The sequence below is a fragment of the Micropterus salmoides genome, unplaced genomic scaffold (genome assembly GCF_014851395.1).
Source record: "Micropterus salmoides isolate LMB-PRFRI ecotype aquatic unplaced genomic scaffold, ASM1485139v1 Ms_hic_scaffold_10, whole genome shotgun sequence".
Lineage (NCBI taxonomy): Eukaryota > Metazoa > Chordata > Actinopteri > Centrarchiformes > Centrarchidae > Micropterus > Micropterus salmoides.
The window spans coordinates 4,439,335-4,464,530 of record NW_024040041.1 but is presented as its reverse complement, the minus strand read 5'-3'; the positions used below and the strand labels follow the sequence as shown (position 1 = coordinate 4,464,530).

At 40.1% G+C, this 25,196-nt stretch overlaps 1 protein-coding gene and 1 long non-coding RNA gene across 2 annotated transcripts; one reads left to right on the top strand and one right to left on the bottom strand.

The window, feature by feature from the left end:
• The first annotated feature begins 4,424 nt into the window (after positions 1 to 4,424).
• LOC119917125 lies at positions 4,425 to 5,032 on the top strand. Its single transcript, XR_005447227.1, has 2 exons — positions 4,425 to 4,492; positions 4,805 to 5,032. It is a non-coding gene; the product is annotated as an uncharacterized LOC119917125 (long non-coding RNA).
• Positions 5,033 to 14,330: 9,298 nt separating this feature from the next.
• Positions 14,331 to 24,194, bottom strand: LOC119882192 (macrophage mannose receptor 1-like). The gene is made up of 7 exons (XM_038692191.1): positions 24,138 to 24,194; positions 22,270 to 22,360; positions 20,879 to 20,957; positions 18,964 to 19,350; positions 17,467 to 17,790; positions 17,226 to 17,320; positions 14,331 to 15,633 (listed from the first exon to the last, which is right to left on the bottom strand). The coding sequence occupies exons 3-7, from the start codon at positions 20,913 to 20,915 to the stop codon at positions 15,511 to 15,513; spliced, it is 966 nt and encodes a 321-aa protein (XP_038548119.1). The 5' UTR covers positions 20,916 to 20,957; positions 22,270 to 22,360; positions 24,138 to 24,194; the 3' UTR covers positions 14,331 to 15,510.
• Positions 24,195 to 25,196: the final 1,002 nt, after the last annotated feature.

The following is a 25,196-nucleotide window of genomic DNA, read 5'->3' as shown; positions in this document are numbered from 1 at the left end:
CTGCTGCATCCTCCAGGTTCACAGAGGAACCCTTGTCAGTTATTTTCACCCTCACCAACTGCTGCGTCACTTCCACTTTAAAAGGAGGAAATATGCATTTAAAAATCGATACATGTAAAAAACGTAAGATAGTGAGCAAGATAGTTTCTGAAGTATTGCATTAAAATAATATATAGAAATGTCACATATTGTAGCTTAAAAACTCACCAATTTCACAGATAAAGTAAAATGCGACATCACATCGCTGATTGAGCCACTGCCCTGCATTTAAATACACACAGGGAGTATTGATGTCTCTAGGTGGTATAAATGGCACCATCCATGAAGCGGGGCTCCCATCTGACCACTTCCAGGAGTCTCTGTAGAGGCCGATCCATATGATTTTGTACTGGGCCAGCTTGTTTATCTGGGCATTTTCAGTTCTGTTCCTCACACTGGCCAGGTCAGTGTAGTGCTCCCTGCAGTAGCTCTGAGCCTCGCTCCAGTTCTTCAGGTCATTCACAAAGATGAAGCTGGAAGAGGTCACTGTTTCTACATTCATAGGAGAAAAACGTTAGACATGAACATGAAGAAATATCTGAACAATGCTGCTTCTGAAAACATTTGCCATTTAGGTTTACATGTGATCCAGTAACACAGACTGTCTACTGTCTGCACCAAAAAATCTATTTAGCCCTTGTGTTTTCTTCCCGTCAACCATGCACTTTTTTTCCTCCCGGGTCAAAGTTGACCCGGTCCAGTTTGCCTGGTTTTAAAGCATCCATTTTAACTTATCACCCAATTCTGTGTTACACCTTCTTAGCCAACTCCATTCTAACTCATTACCACTAGTTCTACACTTCTTCTTGGAATTCAGGGTCAATCAATCTCATTTATCTTATTTTTTAGTTAAAAATGCAGAAACTCTAAGTTATCTTGACTAATAGTATAAATCAGAGGACTATAAGTTGATGGACTATCACAGACTGGTATATGTCAAAGTTGAGTCAGGATACTGTTTTAGAAGCATTGCATTATTTTTAATGGTAGCACATATACACACCTGTTGTCCTTATGGGTCAAAACTGACCCGGTCTGGTTTGCCTGTTTCTAAAGCATAATGTAAAAAATGATCACCCAATTCTGTGTTACACAATGTCAGCAAACTTTATTCCAGCTCATCACCAATTCATTTTACACTTCAATAAACCTCATTTACATTAAATTTTAAATTTTTTTTAGGAAACCAGCAGAAATTATTATTATATATATTTTGGATAATCACAGACTGATATATATTCCTAGGTCAACATTTGATGGAATTTTATTCACAAATAACAGAGTAAACAAAGAGCTAAATAAATTCATTTACATAGAACAGTCAACATTTATTTCTAAAACTTAAAACTTCAACATTTCAAAACTTGTATAATATACATGTTTATTACTTACATGTGTAAGTGCAGGTGTGTGTCTCTGTGTGAATGTGCTATCATTTGCATGATAGGCAGTGTGTGGTGGTAATGGCATGTTTTTTGCAAATGTTTGCCATGCAATTTTGGCACCTGATGCAGGTTTTGAGATCACTCTTGCCAGTGCAGAATCGGCACCTCTTCCTTGTGGCTGCAGCTGGGTTAGTAGGAGCTGCTGCAGAGGTAGAGGGTCCATCTGTCTGGATTTCTTGGCTGTGGCTCAGGAGGTAGAGCGGGTTGGCCGTTAATTGGAAGGTCGGTGGTACAATCCCCGGCTCCCCCTGGTTGCGTGTCGAAGTGTCCTTGGGCAAGATACTGAACCCCGAATTTCCCCTGGTGGCTGTTCCGCCAGTGTATGAATGTGTGTGAATGATAGTTTCCGTTTCAGCACTTAGGCTCAGTGAATGACTGGTGAATGCAGATGTAGTGTAAAAGCGCTTTGAGTGGTCGAAAAGACTAGAAAGGCGCTATACAACTACGGAACATTTACGTGTAAAAAAAATTATCACAAGTGATTGTTTGTCCACGGAGACCTTCTGCCATCTCAAGAACCACACACTTGCCCTAGTTTTTTTCTGGCTGTCCATCAGCAGGTTTGCCAGTGTACACTTGCATGTTGAATGCATAGCTGGTCCTGGCATTGCACGCTGTCCAGATCTTCACACTCTTCCACAGTCACATCAGCTCCCGGTTTGTACATCTACTGCAGGAGACACACCCACGTGTCCCATACATCACGAATGGCAGCGAGTTTGTCACGTGCACGGTGTACTGTTCTTCTATCTCGATCGTCGAACCGAATGACCCTTGAGATAATGTGGAACATTTTGAGGGACATTGTGGCCCCAAAAATTGCTCAACCAGAGGATTCCAGTGGATTCTGTATTGGATCGATATACTCCAGCAAGAATCAACAGACCTAAGTATGCCTGGAAAGCTATCCCATCCATCTCTCTCCACTTATTGCCATAAACATGACGCCCCTCCTTGTTGGTCATGTTCAGCACAATGTTTTCAACTTGGTTTGGCAGAAACAGTTGAAAAGCAGACGTTATACTATCAACGTGAGCCACTGCGTACCTTGTTGGACCCCTGGGGCTCCTCTCTCTCTCTGCTACCAACATGTGACGTCTGTCACTAGGAGGGATGGAAGACCACAGCAAACTTCCATCTTTTGACTGGAAACACTCAACCATCTGAGGTTCCTCTTCCTCATCACTTGATTCTTCCTCATCTGTTGAAGCATTATTCTCATCTTCTTCGCAACTGTCCTCTTCCTGTCCTCCTCTGATACATCCTCTTCTTCTTCTTCAGATTCCTCCTGGTCTCTCAACTCCTCATCAGGGTTCCAAAGTAATTCAAGAGCCTCTGTCAAATTATAGCGTCTTCATTGTGCTTCCCCCGTCTGCATCTCAGACTAAAATGGGTAAAAGGCTGCAAAAGCTCAGACTTTATAAGCTGTTTTTGTTTTGAAAGGCATTTCAAAGGTGTGAAAAGAACAAGTTTACATGTACTGTAGCTTTGAAGTTTTGTATCTTTGAAGTTTTCTGTGTGGGGGCGTGTGTGGGTGGTGGGTGTGTGGGTGGTGGGTGGGTGGTGTGGGTGTGGGTGGTGGGTATGGGTGGGGTGGGGTGGGTGTGTGGGTGGTGGGTGGGTGGGTGAGTGTGTGGGGTGTGTATGTGTGTGTGTGTGTGTGTACGTGTGTGTGTGTGTGGGGGGGGGATTTCATCTGCTGAAAACCAAAACACCGTGACTTATTGACCCTTTTGCAACACCGGGTCAAATCTGACCCGGGAAGACCAAATATGGAACACATTTGAATAAAATACCCACAATTCAGTGAAAGTAGTGATCATTTTGTTTGTTTGTTTAGAGCGTAGTGTGGAAGCATCCATGTTATTTTGGTGTAATTTTATGAAATAAAACCATATTTTTCATACAAAAGAATTTCAAAACGGGTCAAATTTGACCCGAAGATAACACAAGGGTTAGCTAGGTTTTAGCTAATTTAGCTGCTTGACCTGTCGTATTGATAAGCAACATCTCACATTCAGTCATGTGATGTCTCTGCCAGTAATGTTAGCTTAACTGGAAGAAATGACAGATTCATGGAGTCAGTTCATCTACAACCCCACGAGCAGAGTGACATGGACACTGAGTATTAACTATTACAGTCTTTACTTTTCCACGAAACTCACAATAGACGAGAGTGACGCCCATAACCATGGTTACTGTACACAACAAAGATGGTGACAGCTGAAGCCTCAAATGCTTAAAAGACATAAAAATTAAAAATGCAACACAAAAATGAGACTAAAGTTTCACTGACCATGACTTTTATTTAGACACATGGGTCCATATCAGGAAAATATTTGTATTAGTATATATTTATTTATATTTGTTATATTTGACGAAAATATGACTAAAACTAAGATGCATTTTCTTCAAGATAAAGACTAAAAGTAAAACCAAATAATGTGCTCAACAAAACAATTTTATATGGTAATAATAATAAAAGTCAGTGCTGTTGTAAATGTGTGGTGTGAGGATGAGCCAGTTGTTCCTGAACTTAACTTTAGAGCTAAACATCTCATGCAGCTAATAGCAGGTGTGACTGATGTTATTTCCATTATAATGTGTTTTTCTTACCATTGTAGCAGACAAACGGGTTTGGATCATTGCATTGCAGATCATTCCATGTGCCATCAGCCAATATTTGTCCACAGTCCTCATATCCCCCAGAGTTATTGGGTTGACCTCTCAGCCACTTCCTGAACTCTGCCTCTCCTTCACCATAATATCCCTCCTTCTGCAGCGACCACCTCCAGCTGTGAATGTCATCATACAGTCCCATCCATAACTGACGATTATAGAATTGTTTTGCAGCGGCCACCAGCTGATCAGACTCTTCCTTGTTTGTAGCCGTGGCCAGGTCGGTGTACTTTGACCTGCAGTAGCTTTGGGCATCAGACCAGGTCTTTGACTCTTCCACAGCGACGTAGATACGGCGAAAAGAGGCAGGAAGGAAACACAGTCCTGTGGTAATGAAAAAAGATATTTGATGGCTTTAGCACTGAATGTTTGAATGTCAGGGGAAAACATCTCTTTAGTCGCCCATTACACAAAACTGTCAGAGCACAAACTTGGAGGTCTGATTTATTTTACACCCATGTATGTTACACAGTAACAAGATCCTTTTCAAATATTGGATTAATTTATCTATTTGTTTCATCTGTATCTACATAGTTTATTTCATTGACTTTTTAACTTGGGTTTTCATCTCCACAGTGACTGAATGGATTTTTACCATTCAAACTGCAGTTAAATGTCCATCTCGTTATTTTCTTTTGCAGTTGGAACTGTGATGCCCTTACTCACGTACAGCCCTCTGACATAGGAACCTGGGAACTCTGGGATGCGCCCTTGGTGCTAAGTAACATTTAGCTTTGCATTTGTACCATAATTGTTCCTTGGTAACCACTTATAATTACTTTATTATTTAATGTGTCAAAGAAATACAAACATTAAATTGTACTAACCTGATAAGATCACAAAAATAAAAGTCTTCCCCTCCATGGCAATGCCTGTGCTGCTTCTTTTTACTGTTGTATCATTACGCTGTGAGAGAAATACAGGAGCATGATTCATTGACAAAAGTCTCTGTTTACTAAAAGCATGTCCAGTGGTCCACACAAGCCCCAAAGAGATGGGGTCATTTCTGATGTGCCACACAGGAGTCCCATTGATATTGATAGTTAATTTTTATCTAGCAAAAACTGTCTCTGCTGGGTCAGAACCACGTTTCTCACAGTAGCAATAACTAAGTGAAGATAAATGGAGAATTAAGTTTTAATTTTAGGGTTGACATAAATGGAAAACAACTTTTGCTCAAACATAAAGCTGGTCAAACGATTGTTAAACTGATCTGTGTAAAAAAAACCCTTGACATAAGGGGAACATTCACGGAAGGTCTTGATCGAAAATGGCTAAATCTTCTACCTTTCTTTCAGGGAGAAACAAAACATCTGTGCATCACAGTTATTGTCTTGTGAGAAGTCGGACAGAAAAAGTCCAGTTACTCTGCATAAGCTTGGACCAAATCTGAAGGCCAGTGGTGCCTTGGTGAGGCACGGCCTGGTTTGTGTTTGTAACCCTTGTTGACCTTTGTCATTCCCTGTCTCTCTGTCCTTATTTCCTGAATTATCACTTTCCTATAAAAAGGCATACAATACCCAAATTATAGAATTATGAATAATAATGAACAGTTCAATCAGTTGCTTTGTAAAATAATAATGTTTGCTGTGGAGCGATCCTTTAATTTGATTGACACTTCACCACTACTGTTGACAGCAGTGCAGTATCCTACAAAGCACCTGAATTTTAGAAACCACCCCATCATCCTGTGCAACTCCACAGTCACCACTGTGGACTCCTTCCGCTTCCTGGGCACCATCATCTCCCAGAACCTCAAGTGGGAGCTGAACATCACCTCCTTCACCAAAAAAGGCCCAGCAGAGGATGTACTTCCTGCAGCAGCTGAAGAAGAACACCTTCCTTCAGACTGCAGCAGGCCTCAACAACAAGGCCCGGGTCCCCACTGTCACAGACTCTCATGCCAAACACACACACACCTCACCCCACACGTTACAAGAGTGCTCAACATTGAACTGTGCTCTATGCTCATACTTTGAATGTTTGCACATACTTGTTAATTTTCCTGTATATTTTGCTTTCTTTTTCCATTAGTCAGACAGTCAAGAAGAAGTATAAACCTTACAACTGAGTAAACCCACCAGACAACACACTGAACCACTCGTCAGTAAGGAATGGAGTTCTGGTGGTAGACGACCATAACTGGCTCAGCAGTTGTAATGTGTGTCTCTGCTTTATGTCTCAACCTGTTAACCAGGACAAACAATAATCCCTGAGCTGGGTTTTGTAAAAAGCTTCATTCATTTGTTTTGGGTTGAATAAATTACACCTTAGAGGGGAATGGACGGAAAGTCAAAGCAGAGAGAAAAAGAAAGGACAGTTTACAATATCTAACACAGCCTGGTCCACAAACACCATTCGGTCAGTAACATTAATCATACATTAGTAGATTTGTGTATTACATGCTCATGTTTCTGTGAAATCCATTTGATGTCTTCTATCCTTACATCAGGAGCTTTTCTTAAACAGCTGTCAAATACACCTTAATGACTTTGAACTGACAACCTCTGAATATTCATGATGTCGTTCACAAAATACAGTACTTTGCCCTGAACCACTGCTGGAATTTGAATGACAGCCAATTTTCATTTTCTATACGAAACCCCATTTTGTCAACATTAAGAATTTTCATCCTGTGAGCAATATCAGCAGCTGTGTCAAATAAAATCGAGGTTTCCAATATTATTTCAAATAGTTGATGTCTTACCTGTGATGTGGGAATGAACACAAACCGTAGACGAAGCTTTGATAAAGTGACATTGTGAAATAAGCATTATATTCACTGCAGCCACAAATCAAATCAAAGAGTTGTTTGCATCATGATTCTTTATCAGAACCCCCAATTTGCATTCTATGCAAAAATATATAACACATTATTTGCATTGAGCCACAAAGAGTGTGGTTGACTGTGGTTGAGCCATATTCTTTTAAAAAATTGCCTTTATTAAGTCATTATCTGGTTATTTAATTATCTCAAACCAGTGGTGCCTTGATGAGGCACAGTCTGGTTTGTGTTTGTGACCCTTGTTGACCTTTGTCATTCCCTGTCTCTCTGTCCTGATTTCCTCAATTATCACTTTCCTATAAAAAGGCATTCAATGCCCAAATTATAGAATAATGAATGATGATGAACAGTTCAATAAGTTGCTTTGTAAAATAATAATTTGATTGACACTTCACCACTACTGTTGACAGCAGTGCAGTATCCTACAAAGCACCTGATGAAGTCTATCACAAAATATCACGATTGCCCCTTAAGTGCAGCGTTACTGTGAAAGAAGGGCAGCAATAACGTTGGTGCCTGGTCCCTGCAGACAGTTACATTGTGATGAGGATTAGGCTATTGGAATAAAGATTAACTGACAATTAATCTTATGAGAACTATTTGCCAGGCACCTAATGCATTTTTGCTACAACCTCATGGCTTGATTATTTGTTTATTTGTTCAGCTGATGCACATGCCTCTTTGCATGCCATGAAGATTTACTTTGATTTTTGATTTCTATATCACTAAAAAAAAAAAAATAACATGTTATGGACTGGGTAACTAACATAAAAACAGGGAAACTGGAGTGATCTAATTTAAGGAAAATGTTGAGAAATATACTGTCCGGACACTTTGCTGGGAAATTGATTTGCCTAAAGACACTATGTGATGTTGTCATATGAATTGTTGGGAATCCACAACATACTAATGATGAATGTGTTTATGAACTTCAGCCTAATGCATGTAGTATTTGCCTTGCTGGAATGAGCATGTGGCAAAGCTTCCTGCTAAATCTAGAAAAGCATTTAAAGCTTGGGTAGTCAGGTAGAGACAGACAGGGGCCTTTATTTCAACAGAAGTAACATGCTAATGCAAATGTTAAATACACCTTTCAAATTCTTAAAAGGAAGGAGAATTCAATAAGGTCGGACTCACTGGCTAGGAAGTTACAAAATAATAGTTGTGATGTTATAATGACCTACATAATGAAGGAGTTTGGAATTTTGAATAATGTGAGAAATTATTAAAATTCTGTAGCATTAAAAGTGTATTGGGGGGAATAGTTTTGCAGTTGGTACCATTAATACTAATAAAGAGGTTCCGTTTAGGTTTGGATGACAGTAAAGCAAGTGGAGCTGATAAGATAACTGCTGAACATCTAAAATATACTGGCAAAAAACTCTATTCCTTACTTACTATCTGTATAACTGGCTTCTTAGTCCATGGAACTCTGCTATCTATCTTATCTGGATTATTAGTACCTTTCATTGAATACAAAACGGGCAAAATAAATAGTAAGGACAATTACAGGCCTGTAGCCTTAGCCAACATTCTGTCTTAAGTGTTCAACAGAATCCTCGTGAACAGGTTGGAACAATACATTGTTACCACTCAACCACTTTGTTTAAAAATGTAAACACAACACAGACATGTGTACCTTTGCTTTAAACAATATACAATGGGAAGTCAGCCATTTTGAATAGAAAATGCAATTTGCGAGAGAGAGCGAGAGAGAGAGGGGGAGAGAGAGAGCGAGAGAGAGAGGGAGAGGGCAAGAGAGGGACAGAGAGAAAAAGAGAGGGATGAAAGGAGAGAGAGGGGAGGGAGGCAGCATACACAATATACACACACAGGTACAGACAGTAAAGGTGATGTTGCTATAGACTGAATGAAAAATGGTATAGATATTTATAGCAGTGCAATCGTAATCTTAATGATTATAATAACAATAATAATAATAGGACAATAGTCGTTGTAGCAGAGGGTGTCGAGCTGGAACACGGGGGCAGCAGGTGACCCGCAGCCACAGATCCAGACTCCACAGCTCCAGAGCCAGAAAACCTGCAGGAAGTGATAGGAGGAGAGAGGAGAGGGACGAGAAAGCACAAGACTACCGGAAAGGGGAGAAGTTGTGTTAGTAACATGCAATAATGGGATAAGGTTGCATACAGAGGGAGAGAAAGTAGAGCAGAGAGGAGCTCAGTGCATCATAGGAAATCCCCCGGCAGTCTAGGCCTATAGCAGCATAACTAAGGGATGGTTCAGGACTCACCTGAGCTAGTCCTAACTATAAGCTTTATCAAAGAGGAAAGTCTTAAGCCTACTCTTAAATGTGGAGATGGTGTCTGCCTCCTGAACCCAAACTGGAACCTGGGTCAACAGGAGAGGAGCTTGATAGCTGAACGCTCTGGTTCCTAGTCTACTTTTGGAGACTCTAGGAACCACAAGTAACCCTGCATTCTGGGAGCGCAGTGCTCTGGTGGGGTAGTAAGGTACTATGAGCTCTTTAAGGTAAGATGGTGCCTGAACATTAACAGCTTTGTAGGTAAGAAGAATGATTTTGAATTCTATTCTGGATTTTACTGGAAGCCAATGCAAAGAAGCTAAAACAGGAGAAATGTGATCTCTTTTCCTGGTTCCTGTCAGAACACATGCTGCAGCATTCTGAATCAGCTGAAGAGTCTTAATGGACTTTTTCGAGCAGCCTGAAGAATTGCAGTAATCCAGCCTAGAAGTAACAAATGCATAGACTAGTTTTTCTGCATCATTTTTAGACAGGATGTTCCTGATTTTCGCAATATTACGTAGGTGAAAAAAGGCGATCCTTTGCTTAATGTGAGACTTAAACGATATGTCCTGATCAAAGATTACTCCAAGATTCCTCACAGTGGTGCTGGAGGCCAGGGCGATATGCCATTAATGGAAACTATAACTTTAGATAATACGTCACGGAGGTGCTTAGGCCCCAGAACAATAACTTCAGTTTTATCTGAGTTTAACATTAGAAAATTACAGGTCAACCAGATTTTTACATCCTAAAGGCACATTTGAAGTTTAGCTAACTGATGAGTTTCATCTGGCTTGATCGATAGATATAACTGAGTATCATCTGCATAACAATGAAAGCTTATGGAATATTTCCTGATAATATTGCCTAAAGGAAGCATATTTAAAGTGAAGAGGATTGGTCCGAGGACAGATCCTTGTGGAACTCCATGACTAACTTTGTCCTGCATGGAGGACTCATCGTTAACATGTACAAACTGAAATCGATCTGATAAATAGGACTTAAACCAGCTTAGAGCGGTTCCTTTAATTCCATTGAAGTGGTCCAGTCTCTGCAATAGGATCTGATGGTCAATGGTATCAAATGCAGCACTAAGATCTAATAAAACCAGTACAGAGACAAGTCCTTTGTCTGATGCAATAAGGAGGTTTTTAGTAATTTTCACCAGTGCTGTCTCTGTGCTATGATGAGCTCTAAATCCTGACTGAAAATCCTCAAATAAACTATTGCTCTGTAGAAAGTCACACAGCTGCTTTCTCCAGGACCTTAGAGAGAAATGGAAGGTTAGATATAGGTCTATATTTGGCTAAAACATCCGGATCAAGTTTGGGCTTTTTCAGAAGAGGTTTAATTACAGCTACTTTAAAGTACTGTGGTACATAGCCTGTTGATAAAGATAGATTAATCATATCTAGTATAGAAGTGCTGACTAAGGGTAAAACATCTTTAAGCAACCTAGTCGGGATGGGGTCTAAAAGGCAGGTTGATGGTTTAGATGAAGAAATTATTGAAGTTAGTTGGTAAAGATTGAGGGAAGCAAAACAGTCTAAACATATATCTGGTTCTACAGCTGTTTCTAAGGTTCCTGAGTTTAGAGATAAGTTGGTGCCAGTTGAGGGGAGGTCTTGGTGAATTTTGTTTCTAATAGTTAGAATTTTATCATTAAAGAAGCTCAAGAAGTCGTAACTACTGAGAGCTATGGGAATACTTGGCTCAATAGAGCTGTAACTCTGGGGTTGTTGACGAGTAGTACTCTGCTCTGGCATTACGGAGGGCCTTCCTATAAGTTTTAAGACTATCTTGCCAAATTAAACGAGAATTTTCCAATTCCTCTCAAGTTTCCGCGATATTTGCTTAAATTTGAGAGTTTCAGTATTATACCATGCAGCTAACTTTGTTTTATTATTATTTTTTTTTAGAGGGGCTACAGAGTCTAGTGTCATTTGCAGCGAGCCTGCAGCACTATCAACAAGATGATCGATTTGGGAGGGACTGAAATTAGCATAGGAGTCCTCTGTTACTTTGTGACTTGATAATGAATTTAGAGCTGATGGAATCGCATCCTTAAATTTAGCTACAGCACTTTGCTAACTTCACATTTCTCAAAATGGAGCTGCCAATGATCAGAGTTGGTTTCTCAGCGGGTGTGTCGCTGAGTGGGGAAAATCTGTTAGAGACGTGAACAGGTTGGTGGTGGCCCGTGGGCTTTGAATGCTTACGACAATTCCTCCTTCGGACAGTCACCCAGCCACCCCTTCCTGGCTGCTCAGGAAATCCCGGGGGAGGGCTACCACAGGCTAACTCGGGCCGTTCCGCACCGACTACCGGGGACTGGCTAGCTACAGTAGCTAAAGACTGATCTACCAAGGTGCGGAGCCGGACTTCTAAATCACTGAGCCTCGCCTCCATGTCTACAAAAAAACTACACTTATTACACGTACCATTACCGCTAAAGGAGGCAGGGGAGTAACTGAACATCTGACACACCGAGCAGGAGAAAGTAGGAGAGGGAGAGGGAGAAGGAGAAGCCATCGCTAGCTGCTGAGCTAATGTTGCTAACGGCTAAGCTAAAGTACTGTATCGTTAGCTACCAAAACTTTTGAACAACTATGAGATTAAACAGCAGTCACTAAAAGATGGAAAGAAGTGTGAGTGCTTAGGCAAAATTACTGTGTTTAGCGGACAGTTGGCCACTGTAATCTAACAAATGTAACTGGTATTTAGTGAGAGCAGCACAACACGCTACCAACACACAAGCACCGGAAACGGAAATGAGTCGACACGCTTACCGCAGTAAGTATACCTTGACCTGTGTGTTTGACTTGTAGAAGCACAAAAAATGACAAATAAACAACAAGTAAACAACGTGGGGCAGGCTAAACGCTCTGCTGCTGAAACACTTCCAGCGGAGTTGACGCAGGGCTGAGGATGGGTCAAAACTGTGGCGCAACCATAACGCGGTGCACACACCGCCATTGTGAGTCCGGCTTAAGGCTATCGCTTGTAGGTTAGAGGTGAGGCAGGGTTAGAATGTAGAACAGTGGAGCTGCCGTCACCCTGGATCCTGAGGTACGATGAGGCCACAGAGATAGCAGCCAGATCGCTCTATCTTGGCAGATGTTAGTGCTACAAGCTCTGCTGTCTCCAGGGGCTCGAAGGGGGCACGACGGGGGCCCTGGTCAGGGCGCGCACCACCACCACCAAATCCCACTGAGGGGTCGTGGGGTGCCTGCTAACACTCTTCAAAAAACGAGGATGAGCGAAGACTGTCATGTCACTGAAACCTTCATGGCAGGATGAAATGGCAGCAGCGTAGATTTTCACTGTGCTGAAAGCCAAACCTCTGTCCATTAGAAGCTGAAGGAACAAAAGCGTGGACTGGGCAGGGGACAGGCCACAGGGTCCAAACCCTGAGCAACACACCAGCACTGGAACGCAGCCTACTTTGAGTGTACAAAGACCATGTGGACGGCGCTCTCGCTCCCTGTATGGTACGTACTCTGCTTTGATGGAGAGCAGGTGAGTGTGCGCCAGCGCAGGCGTCTGGCCTGGTTCAGCAGTTGAGCCGAGCGCACACTGCCCTGGCGATTTATGGAGGCTGTCTTGGCCTTGTTGTCTGTGCGGATTAGCACGTACTAGTTCCGAAGGAGGGGGGCAAAGTGCTGGACCACTTTCCACATTGTAAGAAGCTCCAGCGCATTTATGTGGAGGGGCATGTGGGCTGGCCACTGACCCCCTACCGTCTGTGAGAGACATGTTCCGCCCCATCCTGACAGGGAGGCGTCCGTGAAGACCGGGACGTGCAACAAGAGCAGACTTTGTGGTGTGGGGGTCCCTATAATGGGCCAGATCTGGGCCCACCAATGTGGGCACGGAGAGCATTCGGACTTCTGACTTTTCCACTTCTGACTTCCCGTGTCTACATGCAGGCAGATGACCCCCCGTTGTAGCCTCCGCAAGTACAGGAGGTCCAGCGGAATTACGAGATGAGGACTGCTCTGAGGGGGGGCTGCAACAGTACAGCTCCGCTGATTAACAGGATTCGGGACTCAGTGGGGAACGACAGCACATGTTTCCCCAGTAGTTTGCACCCTGCCAGTAAGTTATGTCAGCCCACAGTGTTTGAAAGCTAGAGCTGGGTTTTCCCTACACTCTCACGATAAGATACAATCTTCTGTATCGATACAGAAGCAGGTCTCTGCACAGCCCTGGCCTCTAGTCATTCTGTGTTGAGGTCATGGATAAGGTACTAGTTTGCAAACTTGAGTTTTGCAAATGATGCAAATTAGCAGAAATCTTTACATATACAAATTCTTGGAAGAAGCCCAAACCAAGGACAGCAAAGGATGACTCTGCTTTCTTTAATCTGTATGAGTCCCCTAAAACAAAAAGTGATGAAAGAATAATCTTTGGTCTAAACAATCTAATGTCCATTTTATTATTAATATCCATTGCATCATAAGCAGGATCTCTACATACCCTTATTGTTGTGTGACACTAGCAAGGAAGAATATGATTTTTCACTCTGCACATCATCAGCAAAATGCAGCTTGCATGTCAAGGAAAATATATGATGAAACTTTACAGAATGTAAATTAATTGTCTGACTTGAAACCAACTATGTGAGCTAATGGCTCATTGCAGAGGGGGCAAGGACTTCTAGTGGGCCAACATTTTATTGCGTGAGCTGCTTTCACTGTAGTTTGGTTCATCTGGTCCTGACCAATGAAAAAAATACATATACATTGGAACGTTTGAAAGCAAAACTCCCAATAAAACTCAAAATGGCAAGGCCCTATTAAGGGGGTAATTGGGGGATGAAGAAACGACAATACAAATAGGCCAAATAAGCGTCTATGCTGGTGCTGTAACAACAGCATAAAGTACAAAACGTGTGTGATCCTCGTTTCACACTTCTTCATGTTTTGGAGTTATTCTGATCGATGGTGTGGCGGTCGTATTGACGAGTGGCAAAGAGGCATGATGTCAAACAGTGGGGAATAACTTGGGGAAAGTGGTTTACTAGCCTCTCATCCGGAAACTGGTTTCTTCTTGTGGGTTTGGTGGGCAGAGCTTAGTGGAGTAACACAAGCAGCGGAGAGAGACACGAATGGTTTGTATTGGATGTTCAATTGTTACCAACTGCTGTTTTAATGTGTTGACGTAGGACTACAAAACAGCTGCGGGCTAATCCTCTTTATGTACAGTAGGAACATGCTTTCTAGTGTTGGGAGAGCACAATAGGAATTCCTACAATTTTATTTTATAATCAAGACACTGGTACAGAGTACAACCTGAAATCCCAGTATTCAATAACACATACACACATTTTGGGGGATTCTGGAAAAATTAATTCCACAAGCTAAAACTATGCTACTTCTACATGGTGAAAATTACAATATATCTATTTCAGTGTAGCAGCATTCTAACATATACTATATTTTCGCTTATTGATGTTAAAGGAATTATTTTTGACTGCGTGGTGTTTTTCCATCCAAACATGTGAACAGTTTATATCACAGGCCTGTTAATTCATTCATTAATTCATGTTCATAGAAAGAGCAATGCAATTTGGTAGTAGTTATAGGGATCAGTGAGACCATGTTCTGAGACTGTAATTTGTATTTCTGTTGAGTTTAAAATTAAAGTCCTTAAGAATTTCATGAACTCAACCCCCACTTTTAGTACCACTTATAGTGAGCATTTTTTCAACAATAGACATTAAATATATTTGCAGTCTGTATTTATTCCTCGTAGTAGTTTTCATTGTTGATGGCGGAGTCTATCAGTTAAATGTTGGATTTGAAATGTCCTACCTGTCCACAGGGCATTCACAGGAAAGGAAACCATGCAGAACGTAATCCACTTTGAAATTTGATCTCATTCATGTTAGCCTCACTGCTAACTGAGAGAGAGTTTGTGAATTTGGACAGAAGTTCCGACATAAAACAAAAGCTGTCTTTCATCATGAAGCCTAATGTAACGAATGAATCATTTTCCTTTATCAGTCAAGCGTATGAACTACTCTGTCTTACATGAACGAGTCCAACGCTGGTTCACATAATTAATTAGTTGCAAATTACTTATATATGCACACAAGTTATTAATGTATGGGCACAAATTACCAGAACTTTACCCCTGATACGAGTTATGCAGAAATGTGATTCAAACTTGTGTGTAATGAAAATGAAAAGTGTCTACATGTCACATCTTGTCAATGTAACAATTTGAATCTCTCAGTTCACTGAAAATTCCACATAAAACTGACCAAATATAAAGAAAAGGAAAAAACATCAGTTCAGGTTGCAGCTGATCTCCTGGTTCTCCTTCTTTTCTTTTTCTTCCAAGTGGAAGATCTTTCCATCAGGCTGCTTCCTCCATGTCAGCTTCATGTTATCACTCAGTGTCTGACGGAACTGAGAAACACAAACATTCTTTATTTATTCCTTATTACAAACAGAGCAAAGAGGAGAGAGAGCTACAGTGTGGAGATTTTCTTCTTGCTCAGGTAGACTTGATATTGACTGTTACTGGTACTTACTGTAGCCAAATTTAACATTCTGTACAGTAAATGATGGGAGGCACCATTTTACTCTAGTTCCCTTTCCTCTGACAGAGCAGAAGGTCAGTGACTGTTACATAACACCCTGAAGTCTTTGCAGTTTACAGGTCAGACTGCATTGTGTGCGCTACAGAGCCACCTACTGACTGAGGTGGGATTTGAAAAGTCTTTAACAAATCTGAATCCTCTGACATCATCAATCTAAAAATATACATTACTGTTATTTTTTGTGTCCCTTTGGCATAAAATGTAAATACAAATTTTATGTATTAATTGGTATCACAAATCAGTTGCAAGCAGCTCACTTTCTGTAATGTTTTTTCTCATTGATGATATTGTTCCATATGTATATCTTTATTATTTAAATTTAAAGTTTTTTTTCATACACTGAACATATCAACATATCAAATAACTTAATCACATCAATGCACAGCCAGATAGCAGATAACTATCCATACCTGTACTTATCAGATCACTGGTCAGAGATTGATGTGCAGCACTCTGCTCTCAATTGACTTTATTTATGCGCAGGTATAAACAAAACAGAGCATTAAAGAGTGTTATTAACATTTATAATGCTACAGGCTAGGCTACACACTATATGTGCACCTGATAGCAGCTAAAATTGGCCAATATAGCTGAAACAACGTCCAATGTAGAGTCACATCTGTAACTATCAATCTGCAGCTTGAATCAAATCACTTTTCAATTCTGATTCAGCTGGAGGTGAATTCAGCAACAATGGCACAGTGATTTCTTCTCAACTGTAATGAGGTTCTTTAAATTCACTAAGGCTCTGATTTGCACCTCTGACTGGCCTTTACTCCATGGCACCTGTGGCCGAGGCTTATGGGTGCTGTAGTCCATCGTGCCACAGTAACAGCCAAAACATGATTTCTCATGATTTCTATTATAAAATAATTAAAACTGGTGGCCACAACATAATTCTATATGATCATTACATCATTCAGGAGAGTCCTGTGTTTCTGTGTTCAGTAACATTGAGGAAACTGTTTATAATCAAATCAATATCATTTGTTAGTCTGAGCACACCAATCATGACCCCTGCCTAGCTTTACTTACACTTATATTTTAAGGGGTTTTTATTGAGTTTATTGAATTTTATCTGGGCTCCAATCCAAGTATGTCATGTTTTTATCAGTTTAAACATTTCAGACATCGACATCAATCTCCTCAGCTAGTACTGTTGTTGAGAAGTTCAGATGCTATCTGCTAGGATTGTATTTTTCGACATTCATTTAATTAGCAGCTGTACAGTGGATGCCTGAAATGGGTGTTTTCTTTTTCCATACCAGTGAATACATAAAAAGTACTATCTGACCCTGTGCCTTTTCTCTTTGCTCTTGTTTTCAACCTGTGTACCTGGGATGATAAAGGAATGTCAACTAATTCACCTGTTTGTGGTGGAATCTAAATTATTATTACCTGCTGCAACATGGCTTCCGCTGCATCCTCCAGGTTCACAGAGGAACCCTTGTCAGTTATTTTCACCCTCATCAACTGCTGTGTTGCTGAAACATCTAAAGGAGGAAATATGCATTTAAAAATCTTGCAATACATGAAAAAAAAGGTAAGATAGTGAGCGAATGTTTCTGAAGCATGGCAATAAAATTATATTTAAAACATTTGACATGTTGTATCTCAGATGTGTAGCTTAAAAGCTCACCAATTTCACAAATGAAGTAAAATGTGGCATCACATTGGTAGCTGACCCACTGCCCTGCATTTAAATACACACAGGGACTATTGATGTTGCCAGGTGGTATAAATGGCACCATCCATGAAGTGGGGCTCCCATCTGACCACTTCCAGGAGTCTCTGTAGAGGCCGATCCATATGATTTGGTTCTGGGCCAGCTTGTTTATCTGGGCAATCTCAGTTCGGTTCCTCACACTGGCCAGGTCAGTGTAGTGCTCCCTGCAGTAGCTCTGAGCCTCGCTCCAGGTCTTCAGGTCATTCACAAAGATGAAGCTGGAAGAGGTCACTGTTTCTACATTCATAGGAGAAAAACATTAGACATGAACATGAAGAAATATCTGAACAATGCTGCTTCTGAAAACATTTGCCATTTTGGTTTACATGTGATCCAGTAACACAGACTGTCTACTGTCTGCACCAAAAACGCAAAAAAAACCTCCAGTATGCATTGGACCAGTCTACCTCGCATACTGTGTCCCATAATGCAATCCGCTAGAACATTAACAACAACTGGTCTTTTCTTTAGACGCCAGCAACAGAAAGTTCTGAGGCAGGAAATCAACTGTGTAGATTCCAGATATTGGCAGTTTACTGAATATTGATGACGAATCAAAAATGTGCTCAAACATTTTCAGAGATGAGAAGTTCCGCAAGTGCGGGGGTGAACTAATGAGTCAACCTGCTGGTCAGCTCAGAGTCTCTGATCCCACAGACACACTGCAGCGCACGAAGCAGCCAACTCCAGCAACAGTTGTCAGATAATTTTAATATTCGTACCATGGTTATTCTATCATAAAATTTTGAGTAATGCTGTAAAGTTTTAACTTAAATCAAGAGACATCTGGCTCGCAATATACAGAAAATTATTGGATTGTAAAACTTAGAAGCACTTTGGGAAAAAAAATAAACAACAGAAATAGTATGAAATGTTGACTGTTGCTTCATTATTATCATTATTATATACACACATTACATTGTTAGTGTACAGTCAAACATAAGTCACAAGAGGGGTGGGATGTTACCCATAACCATGGTAACTGTACACAACAAAGATGACGACAGCTGTAAGCTCCAAATGCTTACAAGACATAAACATCTAATTTGTTACAAATATCAGACTAAAATTTGACTGACGATTTTTGCTTACTAAAACTAACACAAATCAAATAAGTCAGATTTGAATAAAACTTTACATTTTCATCAAGATAAAGACAAACTAAAATATCTGCTCAAATTAACATCATATATGTTATATGGTGATGATAATAATAATAATCATAATAATAATAGCTTTATTTGTAATATGTCAGTTCTGTTGTAAATGTGTGGTCTGACGATGAAGCAGTTGTTCCTGAACTTTACTTTTATGAAGAGGTAAACATCTCATGCATCAAATAGCATGTAGCCCAGGGCAGCATGCACCGATTTTATTGTACTATTTGCCATTATAATGTGTTTTTCTTACCATTGTAGCAGACAAACTGGAATGTAGATTTGCAAGACCAATCATTCCATGTGCCATCAGCCAACATTTGTACACAGTCTTCATATCCCCCAAAGTTATTGGGTTCACCACTGTTCCACATCCTGAACTCTGCCTCTCCTTCACCATAATATCCCTCCTTCTGCAGCGAACACCTCCAGCTGTGAATGTCATCATACAGTCCCATCCATAACTGACGATTATAGAATTGTTTTGCAGCGGCCACCAGCTGATCAGACTCTTCCTTGTTTTCAGCCGTGGCCAGGTCGGTGTACTTCGACCTGCAGTAGCTTTGGGCATCAGACCAGTTCTTTCCCACTTCAACAACAACGTAGATACGGCAAAAACAGGCAGGAAGGAAACACAGTCCTGTGGTAATGAAAAAAGATATTTGATGGCTTTAGCACTGAATGTTTGAATGTCAGGGGAAAACATCTCTTTAGTCGCCCATTACACAAAACTGTCAGAGCACAAACTTGGAGGTCTGATTTATTTTACACCCATGTAATGTATGTTACACAATTATACAATTGTTATTTAGTATAGTTTAATCTCTCTCTCCAAAGTATTTTCTTTGACTTTGAACACATTTAATGTTGGGTGTTTGTCATTGATTTTCATTAAATTGCCTCATGAACACATTTTTAGAACATTTTTGATTAATGCAGCTTTAATGCCGACTGTAATCAGTATTTTTATATAAACAATGGATCTCATAACAACTTGTAAATGAAACTCAACTTGAGTCACTCTTGCATGTGGTAATGAACCAGAAAGACAAAGCCAGCGTATTTATGATCTCATGGTTCTATATTACCCAGCTCAAGATGGATAGATAGATCGATCCACGAGAGGAAATTGCGATGTTGCAGCAGAAAAACTGACACAGATTACAAATATTTACAGACTAGACTAGTTACACAAACTAACGTATAATGTACAAAAAGTCATTTTTAAAAATATACTTACTCGAGTTGTATACTCAAGTGCAACTGTGTGCATATTCAGGATGTGCAATTTAGTATGACTTGCTAATATTGAGAGTGATGAGTATGATGTAAAATTATAATGTAATATCCTTTATTATTCACGTGTCATTCAGTCTCCTCTCCCTGCCCAGAGTCTCCTCTTAATAATATTATCACACCTTGTCCCTTGGTGAAATGTTCAATGTATGTTTCTTCTATCAATATCTTGAAATCATGCACCTACAGCTTATAGCCTACTAATGTTATACTCCTTGAAACCTATGTGGTGTATAACATATGTGCATTTGACGCATAACAGTTTAACATAGCACTGTAGCAGCTGGATAGAGGATTAGTGACCTTTTAAGGGGAGAGCAGAGGTTAGTGGTTAGGTGGAGACTCAGACCCTTACATGGTGTCTAATAGATGTCTAAACATGTCCTATATAAGCTGTGTTTGATGTACAGAGAGACAGAGTGGCCATCGGGCTGGGTCACTCTCCAAGCTGCTGCAGAGCTTGTAATTGATGCTGAACTCTTTGATGTAATAAACCTTTATGATCAAGAACAGTGTCAAGCGGATTTCTTCTCAACACATCATCGCAGCATTATTGTTTGGACACCACACCAACACCCTCAAATTTGCAGACAGATTTCTTGACTTTAGACATAAAAATCTCCACAGTGACTGAACAGATTTTTACCATTTAAACTACATTTGAAATGTCCATATCACTTTTAATGCAATTTTAGTTGTAATTACAAGTGCAACTATAACCCTCACTTACATATAGTCCTTTGACATAGAAACCTGGGAACATAGGGATGAGTCCCCTTTTGCTAATTAAGTAAGCTTTGCATTTGTACCTTACTTGTTCCTTGGTAACCACTTAATGTGTCAAAGAAATACAAACATTAAATTGCACTAACCTGATAAGATCACAAAAATAAAAGTCTTCCCCTCCATGGTAATGCCTGTGCTGCTTCCTTTTATTGTTGTAGCGTTACACTGTGAGAGAAATACAGGAGCATGATTCATTGACAAAAGTTTCTGTGTTTAATAAAACCATGTCCACTGGCCCACACAAGCCCCAAACAGATGGGGTCATTTCTGATTGTGCCACACAGGAGTCGCACTGGTATTAATAGTTAGTTCTTATCTAACATATACCGGCATAACTGTCTCCACCACGTTTCTCACAGTAGCAATGACTAAATACAGATAAATGTATCAATAAAGTTATAATTTTAAGGTGGATGGCAAATATTAAGACATAAATGGAGAACAACTCTTGCTCCCACGCAAATCTGTTGTAAAGACTGCGAAGCTGATCTAGACATTGTAATAAGTAAACCCTTGAAATAAGGGGCACATTTCTCAACAGAGAAATGGCTAAATCTTCTTCTTCTTCTCTTTTTCTTCAGCAAGGATCATAAACCTTAAAACATCAGACAGTCACGATCAACCGCTGGTCAGTTGCGACGAGTTCTGGCAGTAGACGACTTTGTGAGAATTGACACATGGACAGCTAAAAAAAATTGGTCTGTCACACCCAAAGCATATTCATAGGGAGCAACAGTTGCAATGTGTGTCACTGCATTTTGTAATCCATGAGCTGTATTTTGGAAAAAGCCCTATTCAATAATTTTGGGCTGTACAATTTGACTTACAGAAGTATGGTTGGAGAGTCAAAACAGAAAGGAAAATCACAGCCTAGTCTTCAGTAACATTAAACATATTTGTAGAATCATGTATTACATGGTCAAGTTTTTTTATGAAATGAAATTAATGTCTTCTCTTTTTCCTTTTTTTTAAACTGGTGCTTTGCTTAATGTTTATTAGCTGTCAAATACTTTTCAATTACAATGATTTGACAACCTCTGAATATTGCCCTCAACCTGAAACTTAAGTGACATGCAATTTTCATTTTCTGTACCAAACATCACTTTGCTAACGTTTCCATCAAATGAGCAACATTATCAGTAGCTGAGCCAAAAAAAAATCTAGGTTTCCAATATTTTTTCAAAGAAGTGATGTCTTACCCGTGATGTCAGAGCACACAAACTGCAGACAAAGCTATGACAAAGTGACTGTGAAATTGGCAAAGTGATGTTACATTCACTGCAGCTGTATATTTTCACTATTTACTGTAGTCACAAACCAAAGCTGTTTGCCGTCATGGTTCTTTGTAGTAATCCCATACAATTCTATGCAAAAACATGAATGTTAACATATTATTTGCATCGAGTCACAACGAGCGGGGTTTACTGTGGTTGAGCTCAATCCTTTGTAAATCACATTCATTAAGTAATTTGCTCACCAAATAATGTCAAACCAGAGTTGACCTGGAGGTGAAGGCGTTGATCCTGAACCACAGCGATGTCATGTCTCTGTCATTTCATCTTCTGAAACTGAAAAAGGCATAAGACACCTAAATTACAATAATAATAATGATCTGTTCTATCAGTTGCTGTTCAAATAAGGATTAATCTTTGCTGTGGAGCGACCATTTGGAAAAATGCCACCAACATTTGCACACCGAGAAGCCAATTTGAATAAAAGCACAAAGCAAATGTGCAGGAGGTCAAGCGCAATGAGCAAGCAGCAAAGAGAGCTGATATTCAGTAATTAGAGTCATCATTACAAACTGAATGTTTAAATTTGACTAAATCTAAGTGGCAGATTTGTGCAGTTTGTCTTTGTACAAAACTCTGATATTCCTAAAATAATAATTTTGTCTAAGTTGTGGTTGTCTTCAGTCAAGTGGATGGATGGATGTTTTATTTGATTTAACTCTAAAGAAAAGTCACTAAATAAATATCCAATAACTAGGAGAGATAAGAAACAGGAATGAATGTAACCCAACAGTTTGTTCTTGCAATCTTAAACTAATAATACAATCAGAGAAGTATAACACACTACTAATGAGTTCTATATTTATCCATTGGACCATTCATTGATACTTTAAGAGAGGTAAATGACTTATACGTGAACTTACTTTTGTATTTACAACTGCTCCATTTTCTTGTGAACCTGTTTATGTTATTATTTATATTTCATATATAAGTTAAATTTACACATAATATGCTTTATTATTCAAATTGGTCTTGTGAACCTCCTTATGCCCAGCCTCGTGCCCTGTGGCCAGATTACTTTGATAGGGGTGAAAAAAACAACAACATTATAGCAGCTGGTGCTGAAACAGATCTCAGTCATGATGACAGCCAAAGTTACTCACTTACTTTTAAGGGATTTTGCCTACAAAATAAATTCAGTGTCTGGCTTGCTGGACACACCTCTGAAAATGCCATCAGAAAACGTGAGATCAGATTCCCCTGAATGAGAAACACAGGAATTGCCTCTGCCTGAAGATACTGGGGACATGAAAATAATCATCCATTGGTTGATGTGGACCAGTCGCTGGGAGGCACAAACTCCTGCACATGCTTAGTTGTTAAACCATCTCTTCATAATCAATTTGTTGAAAGGGGAGATAAAAAATACTAGCAACAAGTGGATATTGAACACACAAGCCTTTGAACATGAGTCCTGTGCACTACGGACTGAGCTAAACAAGCACACAGTAAATGATGGATTCAAAATAATAAATTGACTATGTTCTGGCCTGCCATATAATGACTTGAAAAACATTTGGCCCAATGCCAGACTTATTTTCCCCTGGATATTGTAGTGGACCTAAATTTATTAGTTATGCATTTTAATAAATTTATGAGAATTGATACCCAATTATGAATTATTATTCATAATTTCAGAATTTCCTCGTAAAGGGCACCACCGGAGTTGTTATAATCCTAGAGTCTCCGGACCTCTAGGTAGTTTTGAATAATTATACAATTACTACTAGTGATCAGTTAGTTAATAATCGCTCAATTATCTTAAATCAGTCAGTCAGTCTCATATCTAAAGGGTAAATTCTCTTGGCAGGAACTATAAATAGGCAACACACACAGCTCTTGATTATATTACAGTGAATTTATTCTCTAACTAAGGTGATAAAAGATGGTTGGATACAAGGAACATAAACATTTGCTGAACAATGAGCCTGGAGGTTCGATTGTGGGAAGCATTCGACTCATACGGCATAGAAGAGCTACTGAAAGTAAACTAATGCTATGATTTTAGGAGTTAAAATGGACATCTGATCACAGGACGTGTGTTAAGTCTTACTGCTTGTCGACAGCCTGCTTTTGGCCTGTTGCACGGGTCCCACGCTAGCTGCCGATCCTGGCTTTTTGCTAGGGATTCTTCGGGGTTCTCCGTGTCTGATTGAAAACGCCTCCTCCGTCTGGCAATTCGGCTGTTTGCAGGTTTCCTTGGTTGCAGCTGGCGAGACCACGTGGCTTGGTCTGACCTCGGTGAAGTTGGCTCGACGAAAAAGGCTTAAAATGGAACTTGGTCGTTCCTGAATTAGTCCAGTGTAACTTAACGGACTCATAACTTTAACAAACAAAAGAAATAAAGAAAATAAAACAAACTGAAGGCAGATCGATGTCTCGGCACTTCAGGTGTGTAGCTTCAGGCGAACAAAGGCCTGTTTGTTTCGCTGGCCGAGTCTGGGCGTTGCCTGGCGAGGCACGCCACGCGCGTGCCGAAGCATCCAGAGGGCCGAGTGGAAGAGAGCGAGAGAGGGAAGCGTCTAGAAGAAGAGGAGTCTGGCGAGCAGGTCGCGTGTCGCTCTTTTGTTGCCTGGGGCGTGGTTCCCCAGGGGGCGTCTCAGGTTTCCCCAGGAACTGCCTTTCTAAACTTAATGTCTAAAGAAAAGAAATCTATTTGCACGTATTATAATCAAATATTTTCCACAATCGAACCTCAATGGTTGAACGGTTGTACTGTTCTAGGTATTTGGTAACAGGAAACAATTGTCACATTATTGGTCAGGATTTTTATACATTTAACCGCATTTCCGACGAGGGCATGTAATACTTATTTCGTCCACTTGGGGGAGCTCAGGTTACATGAGGAAAGCTTGGATTAAATCAAAGATCGTCTCTCCTTAGGAACCGGGGAATATTGTTGATTCATCCTTAAATTCAAGCTGGCGATTAAGAGTATAGTAAAACATTTGTTATCATTTCTAAAGGGATTTTGTAAGAAAGTATTATGAACAAGCATTGATTACATCAGATGAAGGAGTGTCTTGCTGAAAATGAAAACATTGCACAAGTAACTTCTTTTCAGCACTAATATCAACAACAGATAGCAACAACAGTTAACATAACTACTCAA

Bases quoted from the DNA above. Each gene is read 5' to 3' on its own strand.
- LOC119882192 (XM_038692191.1), bottom strand. From the start codon at position 20,915: ATGGAGGGGAAGACTTTTATTTTTGTGATCTTATCAG. The intron at 19,351-20,878 runs GTTAGTGCAATT...TCATTACCACAG, and splicing joins TATTTTTGTGATCTTATCAG to GACTGTGTTTCCTTCCTGCC. The intron at 15,634-17,225 runs GTAATAATAATT...TGTGTTTCTCAG, and splicing joins CGGAAGCCATGTTGCAGCAG to TTCCGTCAGACACTGAGTGA.